General features: G+C 38.2%; 1 protein-coding gene across 2 annotated transcripts in view; it reads right to left on the reverse strand.

The window, feature by feature from the left end:
• Window positions 1-1,727: 1,727 nt before the first annotated feature.
• LOC135719160 (inter-alpha-trypsin inhibitor heavy chain H3-like) overlaps window positions 1,728-14,407 on the reverse strand; it is a 34,373-nt gene continuing 21,693 nt past the window's right edge. Inside the window, exons 13-22 of one of the 2 annotated variants that reach the window (XM_065241746.2) lie at window positions 14,169-14,354; window positions 11,132-11,268; window positions 10,775-10,923; window positions 5,214-5,246; window positions 5,066-5,113; window positions 4,842-4,955; window positions 2,902-3,103; window positions 2,614-2,786; window positions 2,421-2,532; window positions 1,728-2,340 (exon numbers count right to left, since the gene is read on the reverse strand). In XM_065241746.2, coding sequence (XP_065097818.1) covers window positions 2,202-2,340; window positions 2,421-2,532; window positions 2,614-2,786; window positions 2,902-3,103; window positions 4,842-4,955; window positions 5,066-5,113; window positions 5,214-5,246; window positions 10,775-10,923; window positions 11,132-11,268; window positions 14,169-14,354 — 1,293 coding nt within the window. In that variant the 3' untranslated portion in view covers window positions 1,728-2,201. Of the gene's footprint in view, window positions 2,341-2,420; window positions 2,533-2,613; window positions 2,787-2,901; window positions 3,104-4,841; window positions 4,956-5,065; window positions 5,114-5,213; window positions 5,247-5,288; window positions 6,891-10,774; window positions 10,924-11,131; window positions 11,269-14,168; window positions 14,355-14,407 lie in introns of those variants that run through there. The other variant, XM_073811745.1, reaches the window with a different exon arrangement.

Below are 14,407 nucleotides of genomic sequence, written 5' to 3' on the forward strand. Positions count from 1 at the left end.
GCCCTTTAATGTCCCCAACTCGTCTTTGAAAACATCAGCATATTTATCCAACACATCTTGGATTGACTTGGGTTTAGTTGTTGGGTGCTTAACGTTTTCTATTACTTTTTAAATCATTTTCCAGTTCAGTCTGATTTTTATGATTTTTTTTAAGATGTAGAATAATTCTTGGGTGTCTCTATGAGTGCTTATGTGAAGATTTAGCTTAAAATACCCCACAGATAATTTATTATAGCATGTTAAATTTCCTATTTTGTAGGTGCGAACAAAAATGTGTTGTTTTTGGGTGTGGCCTTTAAGATGCAAATGAGCTAATGAAATGGAAACACTTATTCGCAAAGATGGTGGTTTGTTGCAATTAAAACTTAATGGTGCTGTCAATTTTCTTTTCACTATCTCTGCACTAAATGGCAGTGCCATGGTTGGATAGTGCAGATTAAGGGGCGTTATTATTTTAATTGGCCTTGCTACCTGCCTCCCCAGTCAACACGTGAGCCACACAAGATCACAGTGAATTCACACCTTTCTCATACCTTGATCATTCACAGTGTGAGCTATATGTGAGCTCATTGCAATTTTAAAATGTTGAGCAGGTTAAAAGGAGGCAATACAACACAAGTAGGGCATTCTACTTCCTATATCTCACTAGGAAAAGGTGGATACTGGCGGATCACAGTGACATCACACCATTCTCATACTGTGATAATCACAGTGTGAGCTATATTTGAGCTCATTGTGAATTCAGAATGTAGAGTTCATGGTATGAGTACACAATGAGTGTGCCATGACTTCACATAGTGACCATGATGAGCACACTTTGAGTGTACCATTGCCTCACATCGTGACTATAGTATCATGGTCACAATGTGAAGTCCCGTTACACTTACTGTGTGCTCATACTATAGTCATAATTTTAAGGAAACGGAACACTCATTCTGTTATAGCAGGACAGCACACATGTCTGGAAAATGTTGGCCCAAGAGTAGAATGTCACCCTTCTTACCTATAATTTCTAAGAAATATTATAGGAATGATCAGAAGATCAAATTTAGGACAATTTCTACACAGCATTTTATACAGCCATATACATGGTGTGTAATATATATATATATATACCATATAAAATGTCAACAACAACGTTATGGCATCAAGAAGCCTAAATAAAGGGTATTAGAAAGCTCACACAGATTGGAGGTAAAAGTGAGCAGGATTCACAGATTTAGTGGTTAGAGAGTCAGACTTGTGTGTGTAACCCAGAGGTTGGTGGTTTGATTCCCACAGCTGGCAGGAAGTGATTGATTGTTGGGATGTTGCAGTGATAGTTGCCATGTGCGTGGATGTGTGTTTGTGTGTGTTCATGACTTGCAGTGGATGGCTTCACTACTCAGTGGAGGGGTTAAATGCAGAGACAATCATGTCTCTTTCACTTTTTTATTGTCCGTATATTATTTGCAATTAAATGCTGACGTCTCTGCAACATGTTTCTAATTAGCAAACGCTAGAATATTAGTTCTCTGAGCGACATCTGGTACTTTTCATACCATGTGCTTTATGGGTAATATGAGCTGACAGTGAGTGTGCAGTGTCCTCATACGGTGACCTTAATATATAAGCAAACCGTGAGTGCGCTGTGTGGTTACAATTTTAGCTCACTGTGACGCACACATTGTGACAACATTTTGAGGATCTTGTAAGCTCATGGTGACTTCACTGAGGACAATATCAAGTTAAAATTGATTCTTTGATTTACTGCTTCTTTAATAAATTTAGACAACCCATTTTACCCCATTTAATCCATCATTTATCACATTATATTATATGTCTTGATGAGACAACTACACATCTTTTATAACCTGTATAAATACCAACCATATCAACCAACACCCATTTCACTTAATGAATTCCTTTGACTTGTATTTTGTTACATGAAATTTACTTTATTTAAAGAAATGACTGATGCTATTGACTGATGCTAAAATGTGTTTCTACATTTACATTTCAATCTAATCACAGCTTTATCTCAGCCACTTTTACAGTACACAGTATTTAGGTATTTCTGCTGTGCCATTAACTGTAATGTTTATAATTTGCAGACTTAAATTATGTTTTAAAGTTACATTTAATACATTTGAATATCTTCAAATGAATATCTCATCAAGATTGTTTACTATATTTTTCTTTCTGGGTATATAAGCTCATTATTAGATGGTCTTGAAGAGATCAGACATGATGTAGTCTGTGTGAACTCCATCAAGAAGTCCAGTGCCATTATTATGAATGAACCAACAAGGCTTATTTTCTCCATACTTCACATCCTGTCTGAAATCTTTCTGCCAACCTCTGTTGATAGAAAATAATGCAGCATTATGTTAACATCAAGGTCTCACAAGTCCATGTTCAATTCAAGGGCTTAAATTCACCTGGTAACAACAAGCTCATGTCCTTTCAAAAGCATGATGGCATCTGGTTTGCTCGGATCTTCTCCTGGAAAGAGGTCACTGACCTGAAACTCCACACCATGATAAAACTGTCCTGAAGGGATCATGACAAAACATTTCAGAAATAAGCACGTACTAAGTAAATATTATGTGTTAAGGTCTTCAGATGTTTTACCAAGCAGGCCATGGACACTTTTAGATAGGAGGTGGCTGTCCAAGGTGTAGAACCCAAGATAGTCTTGGTGATACGGATGATTCTTCCAAACTTTGTGCAGGATGATCAGAAACTTGACTGAGTCCCTCAAGGTCACCGTTAAACTACGATCTTTGATTATCTGCAGATCCATGCTGGAGGATGAATGAAATACTGCAAGTGTTCAGTTTACTTTCTTGCCTCTTAAAATACATGCACTTAAATAAAATAGGCTAAATTTAATAAAATCTATAAAGAGATAAATCTCACTTGGTCCCTTTGATGGTGGCAGTATCAGACCAGAAGAACTTTGCATCTTTTCCCTCCTCAGACACAGAGATCTCCTTTGTGCTCACCATTACTCTAATACCAAACCTCTCATGAAGGATTCCAAAGCGCCCAAAATATGTCACCATCTTTTTCCCTGGGACAACCTTCTTATCTCCAATGGTTTGTCCATTGACCAAAATTCCTGTGTGCAACCATCACGTGTAACTATATGGACTTTATCTACAGTATACATATGTATATACAGTGAGGAAAATAAGTATTTGAACACCCTGCTATTTTGCAAGTTCTCCCACTTAGAAATCATGGAGGGGTCTGAAATTGTCAATGTAGGTGCATGTCCACTGTGAGAGACATAATCTAAAAAAATCCAGAAATCACAATGTATGTTTTTTTTTTTACTATTTATTTGTATGATACAGCTGCAAATAAGTACTTGAACACCTGAGAAAATAAATGTTAATATTTGGTACAGTAGCTTTTGTTTGCAATTACAGAGGTCAAACGTTTCCTGTAGTTTTTCACCAAGGTTTGCACTGCAGGAGGGATTTTGGCCCACTCCTCCACACAGATCTTCTCTAGATCAGTCAGGTTTCTGGCCTGTCGCTGAGAAACACGGAGTTTGAGCTCCCTTCAAAGATTCTCTATTGGGTTTAGATCTGGAGACTGGCTAGGCCACGCAAGAATCTTGATATGCTTACAGAGCCACTTCTTGGTTATCCTGGCTGTGTGCTTCGGGTCATTGTCATGTTGGAAGACACAGCCTCGACCCATCTTCAATGCTCTAACTGAGGGAAGAAGGTTGTTCCCCAAAATCTTGCAATACATGGCCCCGGTCATCCTCTCCTTAATACATTGCAGTCGCCCTGTCCCATGTGCAGAAAAACATCCCCAAAGCATGATGCTACCACCCCCCTGCTTCACAGAAGGGATGGTGTTTTTGGGATGGTGCTCATCATTCTTCTTCCTCCAAACACGTTTAGTGGAATTATGACCAAAAAGTTCTATTTTGGTCTCATCTGACCACATGACTTTCTTCCATGACTCCTCTGGATCATCCAAATGGTCACTGGCAAACTTAAGACGGGCCTGGACATGTGCTGGTTCAAGCAGGGGAACCTTCCGTGCCATGCATGATTTTAAACCATGACGTCTTAGTGTATTACCAACAGTAACCTTGAAAACGGTGGTCCCAGCTCTTTTCAGGTCATTGACCAGCTCCTCCCGTGTAGTTCTGGGCTGATTTCTCACCTTTCTAAGGATCATTGAGACCCCACGAGGTGAGATCTTGCATGGAGCCACAGTCCGAGGGAGATTGACAGTCATGTTTAGCTTCTTTCATTCTCTAATGATTGCTCCAACAGTGGAGCTTTTTTCACCAAGCTGCTTGGCAATTTCCCTGTAGCCATTTCCAGCCTTGTGGAGGTGTACAATTTTGTCTCTAGTGTCTTTGGACATCACTTTGGTCTTGGCCATGTTAGTAGTTGGATTCTTACTGATTGTATGGGGTGGACAGGTGTCTTTATGCAGCTAACGACCTCAAACAGGTGCATCTAATTTAGGATAATAAATGGAGTGGAGGTGGACATTTTAATGGCAGACTAACAGGTCTTTGAGGGTCATAATTCTAGTTGATAGACAGGTGTTCAAATACTTATTTGCAGCTATATCATACAAATAAAAAGTTAAAAAATCATATATTGTGATTTCTGTATTTATTTTTTTAGATTATGTCTCTCACAGTGGACATGCACCTACGATGACAATTTCAGATCCCTCCATGAAGTGTGAGAACTTGCAAAATAGCAAGGTGTTTAAATACTTATTTTCCTCACTGTATATACATGTACATGTGTTGAAACAGTATTCTTCTGATGCTGTCGTCTTTTCTAACAATGGACTTGTCTTCTAGTTATGCTCACCTGTAAGCGGGTCTCTAACCAGGTTAAATATGGTACCAGGTTTGTCATCAATGTTGAAGCACAGGGCATCATTCTGTTGTGATAGCTCAATAAAAAAGTGTGGATCTCCATCAACTGTTCAATTGCAAAGAAAAGCTCTATTTGATATACAGTAAGTAAAATCTGACTATTTACCTTATATTTTAAATGCATTAATTACTCATTACAGAAAATAAAGCTTTTACCATAAGTTGTTGGTGCTCTGATGTAGCTTACTGGTGCAGCAATGTGACCTGCAAATAAAAAGTTTTAATTCAGCAAATACACTTAAAAATATAATTAGTTGCAGTGTAACCCTTTACATGCTTGGAGTGTGGCAGCGTATAGACGTACCTGTACCAGAGAATTGAGGTTTTCCTCGTTGCTCTGTGAAATAGTGTACAGAAAGTAGTGAGTGTCATTTAAGTTAAATGCATTAACAAAATCATATTCAAGAGGTTTCAGATTCAGTATTTTTTATTGTGTTATATGGTTAATGGACTTTTGGCATTTATTGTGACCAAGGAACAAATAATAAACCTGATTAAATTTCTTAATGCACTTTTAATCAATTAATTTCAGTGTTTATTTATATAAAAACATTGTTGTATTATGTTATGGACTTTAAATTATTAGTAACACTTTTATGAGGCTGTACTTATAATGTATCACAATAACATTTACAATACATTATACTTTAATGTGTGTGGTTATAACTTTCAAGATGATTTATAACACATAATGAACTCCACATAGTTACCATAGTTGTAGTGCATTATAAGTACAAGTTATCATTAGAGATGCACCAATATATATCAACCAATAATCAATATCAGTTAAAAACAGTTATTTTCACACTTATTGCCCTATCGCCCGTTAAAAACAGCGGATAGTCATGTCCGAAATATCCTATCAATCAAAAGAGAACAGGAAAATTAAATGAACTTGAGCTTTGTGTATAGAAAATGTAAAAAAACCCCCACTATTTTAATGTTAAATTCATATGCTCATCATATGAATGAATAACATTCAGAAAATGTTATCTTCATAATTTAGTTAATGCAAGGAAATAAAACCACCAAACTAGCGATATCGGCACTGCAAATAATGTATTTGTAAGTGGGCTTTATAATGTAATTGTATAAATATTATGCAATGTCAAGACATCAAAGTTCTGATACATTATAACTTATAAGTTATACTTAAAATACACTATGTATAACTATGTGGAGTTCATTTTGTTATAAAATAACTAACAGCTAAGTATTGTAAGTTATTATACTTGTTGTTACAATTATTTATGAGATATACAACCTGTTTTTATAAGGCATCATGCCTGCATTATATAATGCATTAAAATACCCTTATAATGCATTATAAATACAGGCATCATAGAAAGTGTTACCAAATTATGCAATTACTCCAACCACCTGTCCCATCTGTATACTGTCAAAAGTAAAAAGTAGGATCAACTAAAAAAATACTTCAATTCGTAACACCTAAAAAAAACTTAATTTAACTTAAAGTTAATGGTCCATGTCTGCCATGTTTTGTAGTTCATTGTATTTCTTTTGTTACATTGGTCTGCATGCTGATTGTTCCCCCAGGTGTTTCTCATTTCCTAGTGTATTTAACCCCAGTGTTTGCCTTGGCCTGTTCCAGTTCCTGTCTGTCTGTTCCAGTTCCTGTCTGCCTGTTCCTGTCTACCTGAACCTGTCTACTTGTACCTGTTTAGATTATGTTTGGCCCTGTCCCAAATGGCACACTCCAGACTTGTGGTCCTCCTCAGAGTCCACATTTTGATGACATCACGTAGTCCAGACTTTAGGGACCCTTGATGCGAGTCCACATGGGTGCACCGGAGTCGTATTTTGGGACAGACTCGAGCATCGAACCGGAAATAGGTAGAGAAGTTCCCCGTCAGTGTAAACTCCTCCCTTCCGTCGTCTGATTGGTCTGATTGCCCTTTCGCAAGGACTTCTGGGTTGGTAAAGTGCGTGAAGCCTGCTGCAGTGCGGGCTTCGGCGAAGACTGCATCAAGGGGACAAAGGAGGCGCTGATGAGCACACTTCAAAGCGTAAAAATGACAGATGGGACACCCTACGGACTCGTAGACTAAGCGAGAATGCGCAATTTAAGGCCACGAGACCGACAGTCCACATGAAGTGCGCCATTTGGGACAGGGCCTTTGTACCTGTCAGTAGTGATGGCCAAATGAGGCTTCCTGAACCACTGAGGCTTTCCAGCCCATTGGTTCGCCAAAAGGTTCATTTACCAGAAGCCTCATGAAACAGTGTGCTCTCTAGTGACACCTGCTGTGCAAAGCAATGTATCGCACACAAATCTATTCATCCTGAGCAACCAAATTGTCATGGTGTGGGCTTTTTTGCCTGTGTATTGAATAAAGTATTTTACTCTGCTTGTGTTAACCTATGTACACACAACTCACACATACACAACTGTGTGTTGAACTGTTCAGTAGTCCTTTGGGTTAGTGATAACAGTGGATGCCCCAAATGAGTGTAAAGAAATTATTGTGAGTGCAGTGCTGACTGGGAATGCAATAGTGCAATGCTTATGGGACTGGAATTGTGGACAGGGCCGGCCCTGGCCAATTTGCTGCCCTAGGCAAGATTTCACCTGGTGCCCTTTAGAATCATTTTGTTCATAAACTTACACAGAAAAAAATGCAAAGCTTTGTCTAGTTTTTCTTAATTTTGAAAATATTTTGGAAACACACGCATGCACGCACGCACACATACACACAATACCCTGTCACTCAGGCATTTGGTCTTGACATTGTCACTGAAAAGGCAGTTTAAAATATAAACCCAGAATTCAGCGAACGTCAAGAACAAGAAAACGGAAACAACAATCAGACAGAGACGCAGGATTTAAATTACGTTACACGGACCATGTTTAAATTTCAATGTTTCTGCACAGAAATACCAACTTTGTCTGGTATTAATAAGCTGCACAGTGGCGGTGCTGAAGGCGCGTGATGGCACATATGCACAGATATTTACGTGCAATCTATTGGAAAGCGGAGGAGTCATTACTTGGGTTAGTAAAATAACGAAATTATAGCTTTTAAATAGAAGAAAAAAGTTTTTTGTAAAGAGATATATGTTTTTAAAAGTTTAAAACACACAACCCTTCTCAAGGGGAAGTAAGCTACTTTTCTCCTTACGTGCAACCTATCGGAAAGCGCAGATGAGTTTGGTTAGTAAAATAATGAAATTATAGATTTAAGTACAAAATAGTATTTATATAAAGAGAAATATTGAAATAAAAGTGCAAAACTCTTCTTAAGTGGAAGTAATAAAGTAAAATAACGAATAATAATTATATAATAACGAATAATAGTCTCGAATAGGTTGCACGTAAATATCTGTGCTGCCACCAGTACTCTGTCTGAGCGCGTCTTCAGCACCGCGGCCAGCACTCCAATGCGCAGCTTATTAATACCAAACAAAGTGAACAAGTTGCTATTTCTGTCTAGAAACATTGAAATTTAAACATGGTCTGTGTAACATTATGTAAATTCCGCGTCTCTGTCTGATTGTTGTTTCCGTTTTCTTGTCCTTGACGTTTGCTGAATTCTGGGTTTATATTTTAAACTGCCGCTTCAGTGCAGTATAGCCACAGAGCTATTTAACAAGCACGATCTTCCGAGATTATATTCTACTAATAATTCATCAGTAACTGCTGTTTTCTTGTGCAAAATTAAATATTTATAGTTAAATGTTTATATACATATATTAAAAAAATAATAATTTGGGCGCACGGACGCCCCAAGGGGTCGGCAGCGCCCTTAGCATTTGCCTATTCCGCCTATGCCCAGGGCCGGCCCTGATTGTGGAACAGCAAACTGCAACACGGAAAAGTGTTTACTGGTTTTTATTTAGAAACAAAAGCTTTTTAACAGTATTTGGATTGGCTTCTCTTTTTAGAAAGCACCTCTCAAGCCTTAGAAAACACCCTTTCACAGGGCACTGATGATGCTGGACAACATAAGAAGGTCAGTGCCAGCTTATATAAATTGGGATATTATAGGTATTAGAACTAGATATGTGCCAATGTACTCTAATGATCTACTGAACTAGGCAATGTATAATTTACTCTAATAATCTACTAAACTAAGTGTAATACTTTTTTGTGTGGTGATCTACTTTTAAAATCATAAAGCCGACAAGATCTACCTGCTAAAAACACAGTTAATTATTTTTTATAACACTTTAAATGCTTGTTAGGACTATACTGAATATATCTCTACCTTGAATTTAGGGCTGTCATCATTAGGCCTACTCTATTCTTTTTGAGGAGTTAAAAAAAATTCCTTGAGTAAATGTCGAGTATTCCTTAAAATAAGATGCGGTTTAGTGAAACAAACTAGAAAATGACAACAGTATCAGAAACATCCAAATCAGTGCTATGCTGCCTCTCTCTCTCGTTTGCTCTCGCACACCCGCGCATACACATACACACCATGCGCGTGGATCAGCTCCTGCGTGAAGACAAGAATGCGCATCCTAGTGAATTTTGGAAGTTAGACGACTGAGCTGCAGCAACCTGGCATAAGATTTATAAAAACACATTTGAGATAAAAGGCGCATCAACTCAAAAAGACTTGCTTGTTTCACAATTACTCTAAGACCATAATGCCAATTTCGCATGTGGAGCATCAGTTAACTTATGTGCGATCTACCGTCATTGCCTTTGCGATCGGCTGGTCGATCGTGATCGACGTATTGGACACCCCTGGTGTAATATAATATATAATACAGGCTATGATATATAATGATAACTATACTACAAACTCACTACAACTCACTACAAACCCGCCACTACTCGCTACTACGTACAACCAACACCTCAACACCAATGCAAACGTACTGCAAAACCCACAAGAGGCGCTAGTTTCAAACCATTTTTATCTGGAAGCGATACTCAAAATGAAGCAATGACGTATTCAACAGAAAACGATGCCTCGTTTGTCGTCGTCACGTGATTTTCACGGAAACGATACAAGCCTCGAATCTTGGCTTCATCTGGAATGCCCCTTTTTGCTCGACACAAGCTCCGGAGCCTCGCTTCAGATGTCACATCACTAACTGTCAGATTAAAATTACTTTAATAATAAATACTGCACTTGGATCCTCTGCCTCAGCATGCTTGTAGCAACCGACATTACAGAATCACCAACCACAATGGATCCAGCAGCATTTTGGTCTCCGGCCATGAGACGACTTATGCTCCGCCAGGGATCCTGCTCTCTTGAGGATCACACTCAGGACTTCTTGGACCTTGTTCCACACACCCATTTTTATTCATTGTTTTTTATCATCAAAGTTTAAATGAACCACTCAAAACCAACTGTTTCAATATAATCTTCAAGGGAGTTTTGAGAACTTTGTGGAGCTAGCCTTGGTGTTGAGGGGGTCTCCCTTCACTGTGGGTGAGATCAAGGAGGAGGCCTCAGCTAAACAGTTTTTGTAGACAGGTCAACAAAGTCTATGTGCGATACACTGGTAACCATGCCCGAGAATTGGTCTGCGTGCTGATTGTTCCCCCAGGTGTTTCTCATTTCCTAGTGTATTTAACCCCAATGTTTGCCTTGTCTGATGTCGGTGATTGTTGTATGTAATGCTCTGTTCCAGTTCGTGTCTGCCTGTTCCTGTCTGCCTGTTCCAGTTTGTGTCTGCCTGTACCTGTTTAGATTATGTTTGTACCTGTCTGTTTGGAATTACTTTAATAATAAATACTGCGCTTGGATCCTCTGTCTCAGTGTGCTTTAAGCAACTAACATTATTATAAAATATATATATTTTTCTTTTTACCAGGCAAGACTGAAATTTGAATGACTTTAACATGTTGAGCAGTTCCATGCATGTTGGTGGTTTGTGTTATCGTACCTTCAGTCAACTTATCAGCAATGAGCGCGTCCTCACTTTCAGGTTTAGTGACGACCATTGAGGTAAGTGGTGTGACAAAGTTGTACTTCAGTGAGAGTTTCAAAGCCTCATCTGTGGCGTTTACTTTCTCCTCTGGTGAACCCTTGTCTCTGTAAGACAATATTAGAAAATTCTCACTTCTGCAAGAAAATACTAAACTGAATTTCAGTTAAAATAATTAAATACAATCAATGCAAATTGGATTTATTTTCTCTTTTTACTTTTTTAACATTTCATTTAACTTTATTTTTTTTACAAAAAGTACAATAGAGATCAGAATTGTTGGCCTTTTAAAGTAATTGTGCTAAAGATGCTGACTTTTTATCCAAGAGGTCCTGGATGGTCAGATACGCCCATAGACGCTCGATGAAGTTTCCAAATACATAGTCTTCATCAGGGAATACGGTTTTCCACTCCTGAGCAATTGCCTGACCTTTCACCTCAAAATTATCCAGCTGTTGCAATACAAGCAAATCTAGATCAGTTTTAGGTGTCCCGCAAACCATTTTACAAATAAAGGGGATTGTTAAAAGGATAGTTCACAGAATAATGAAAATTCTGTCATAATTTACTCATCATCAAATTATAACAAACCTGTATAAATGACTTTGTTCTGTTGAACACAATGGAAGAATGTTTGTAACCAACCAGATCTAGGGCAACATTCACTTCCAAATTATATTTTTTTTGCGAAGTCAGTGGTGCCCCAAAACATTCTTTAAAATATCTTTCATTGTGTTCAACAGAATGAAAAAATGTAGGTTTGGAACAACTTGACAGTAAGTAAATGATGACAGAATTTAATTTTTTTGGTAACTTTCCCTTTAAGGAGACCAAAAAAGCTGTTTATTGTAACATGGGTACGATATGTACACCAAATCTATCTTAGAGGACATTTTCACATGCATAGCAGTAATAAGATACAAATACATTTGCAATAAACAACAATTGCAAATAAAAAAGTGCAAAGACAGAAATTAGCTTTTTCCACAACAACATGTTATATTAATTACACAGACATGCAATATTTTTTTTTACTTAATAGATGCTAGGATCTTAGAGGAGTCATTAATATTAGTTTACTGTACACAAACCAGTCTAAAAAATCTAACATTTTGAAATTATCGTTTTTCAGACAGGGGCTTCCCAGCTAGCAAAAAGTCGTCTATTAGACGTTGAATAGACGTAAACCTTCAACGTCTATTTTTGGTCCACTGAAGGTTGAAAATGAAAATTGAAAAGACGTCAAATTTGTCCAACTTTTCAATGTTGAAAACAGGTCGATCTTCAATGTTTAATTATGGTGCAGTGAAGGTTGAAAATGAAAATTGAAAAGACGTCAAATTTGTCCAACTTTTCAACGTTGAAAACAGGTCGATCTTCAATGTTTAATTATGGTCCAGTGAAGGTTGAAAATGAAAATTGAAAAGACGTTAAATTTGTCCAACTTTTCAACGTTGAAAACAGGTCCACATTAACATACCAAATAACATTTTATAAAATGAAACAAACCTTTAAAGGGTTATAATAACTTTAATAAAACAGCACATTTTAAATAGTGCAAACAGTCAAGTAACCAACAGATTTCACAGTCTGCAGGTCGGTCCAATAACCAACATAGAGTGCAATAAACATATACCAACACAGATTTCAGAGTGCAGTAAACATAGGTCAGTGCTAAGAGCAGTCCAGAGCTTTCTGTAATCTGATGGTTGGTTGGGCTTCTCTCTGTGATTATGAGTGGAAGATTCGCGCCACATTTACACGCCTCTTCGCTTCTTCTTCTTTCGGTTTTATGGCGGTTGGCAACTATCTTTAATGGTGCATTACCGCCACCTGGTGGGGTGGGGTAATTATAGCATGAATCCTCATTGCACTGTAGCTGCCCCCTGGTTTTCTTGATAATAAGCAGAGAGTCTCTTAGGGGCTAGACACACCAAAGCTTTTACGTCCACGGCCGGCGCATGTTTTCAATAGTTTCCAATGGAAGCTCAGTGTTTTTCAAATAAGCCAGCAGCTAGCGGTTTTCTTAAGGCGGTTTTTCGTGCTCCGCGCTGAGCACCGAGAGTTAAAAAATGTTCTACTTTGGAAGAAAAGCTCCGCTCGTCAATGTCAGTTCTCACGCAGCCGTCCAATCACAGTGGAGGTGGGGCGGGACAAGTATCACTGCAACCAACCGTCTCACAGCTGACGTATCAGAGCTACCAAAGCGCTTAGCTGAAGAAAGCTGGCACTCAGCTGAAAAACAGCTGGCATTCGCGTTGTCCAGGCATTTTCAGCCGCGTTTAAAAGTTCTGGGGCCTCATGTATAAAACTATTCGTAGGATTCTTACTAAAAGCCTACTTACGCACAAAAGCCAAAAATGGCATACACCAAAAATTATGAAGACTTATAAAACAAAGCAATGTTCCCTTTATAAATCACAGATCACCTCCAAGGGTGCGTACATGAATCATCCTAATATCCCACCCTGCAAGCCCATTCTCCCATCAAGTTTGTTTTTTTATAAATCACAACCTTTGCGTGGGAACTGGCGTACGCACGTTTCCAGCCTTGTTTTGTGCGTACGCATGCTTTATACATGAGGCCCTTGGTGTACACAACCCCTTAGGGGCTGGACACACCAAAACTTTTAAACGTGGCTGAAAACGCCTTGAGGACGCCAAATGCCAGCTGTTTTTCAGATCTCAGAGCCGTTGAAGAGTTGTTAGAAGTGGCTTTTTGTTAACACGTGAAGCGTTTCAGACCACGCAAACAGTTTGCAGAATAGACAGATATAAATAAAGATAAAGTTTCATAAACATAACACAAACTACACACCTCATTCCGCTCACCAAGGGGTGCAAATCTTCAATATGATGCTGCTTGCAATAATCGCTGACTTTATAATCAAAAAAGCATATTTTAGTCCTTCAGAGACGGGCAAGACGGGGTTCACAGTCTCAACCCGGTAATGTGATTGACACTCAATGGAAGAATAAACTTAGTGACCTCTAGTGACCACTTACATGCACCTCAATCGCAGTTTCATATTTTTTATAACTTTGACGGAATATGTAAAACTCTTTACATTTATTTAAGATAATAATAAACATGGTTTGGTAATTTGTTTTCTCCGTTGTTTTAGCATGTATAACAGATTATCTAGCAGTCTTAGATTATGAATTGAAAACATGGTCAGTTGAAAACACGTAGTCAAACAGTCCAGCCAAACTACTTAGTTGAAATCAAGTCGTAAACCAGTCCAAGGCGGACTGACTTATTTTCAACCATATTTCAATGTTGAAAGACGGTAATTGTTTACTGGGTTTTGTCTATAGTATGATTTCAATATAGGATATTTGATACACTCACCCCTTGTGCAGATACTTCAACCAAAAAGTTGTTCATTTCAATGTCATTAAGTTGGCCAGCGACCATGATCTCAGAGCCGTTGAAGAGCTGTTTGAAGTGGCTTTTTGTCAGCGAGTTAACAGTGTTATCAGGATAGTGAAAATTCACGTCTGAAAGGAGAGGACTTGCCACTTCTTCATAAAATCCCTTGACAGTAAATCATTAGCAAACTATCAGTGACAGTGTTCAGGTTTTCACAA

Source organism: Paramisgurnus dabryanus, chromosome 14 (assembly GCF_030506205.2).
Source record: "Paramisgurnus dabryanus chromosome 14, PD_genome_1.1, whole genome shotgun sequence".
Lineage (NCBI taxonomy): Eukaryota > Metazoa > Chordata > Actinopteri > Cypriniformes > Cobitidae > Paramisgurnus > Paramisgurnus dabryanus.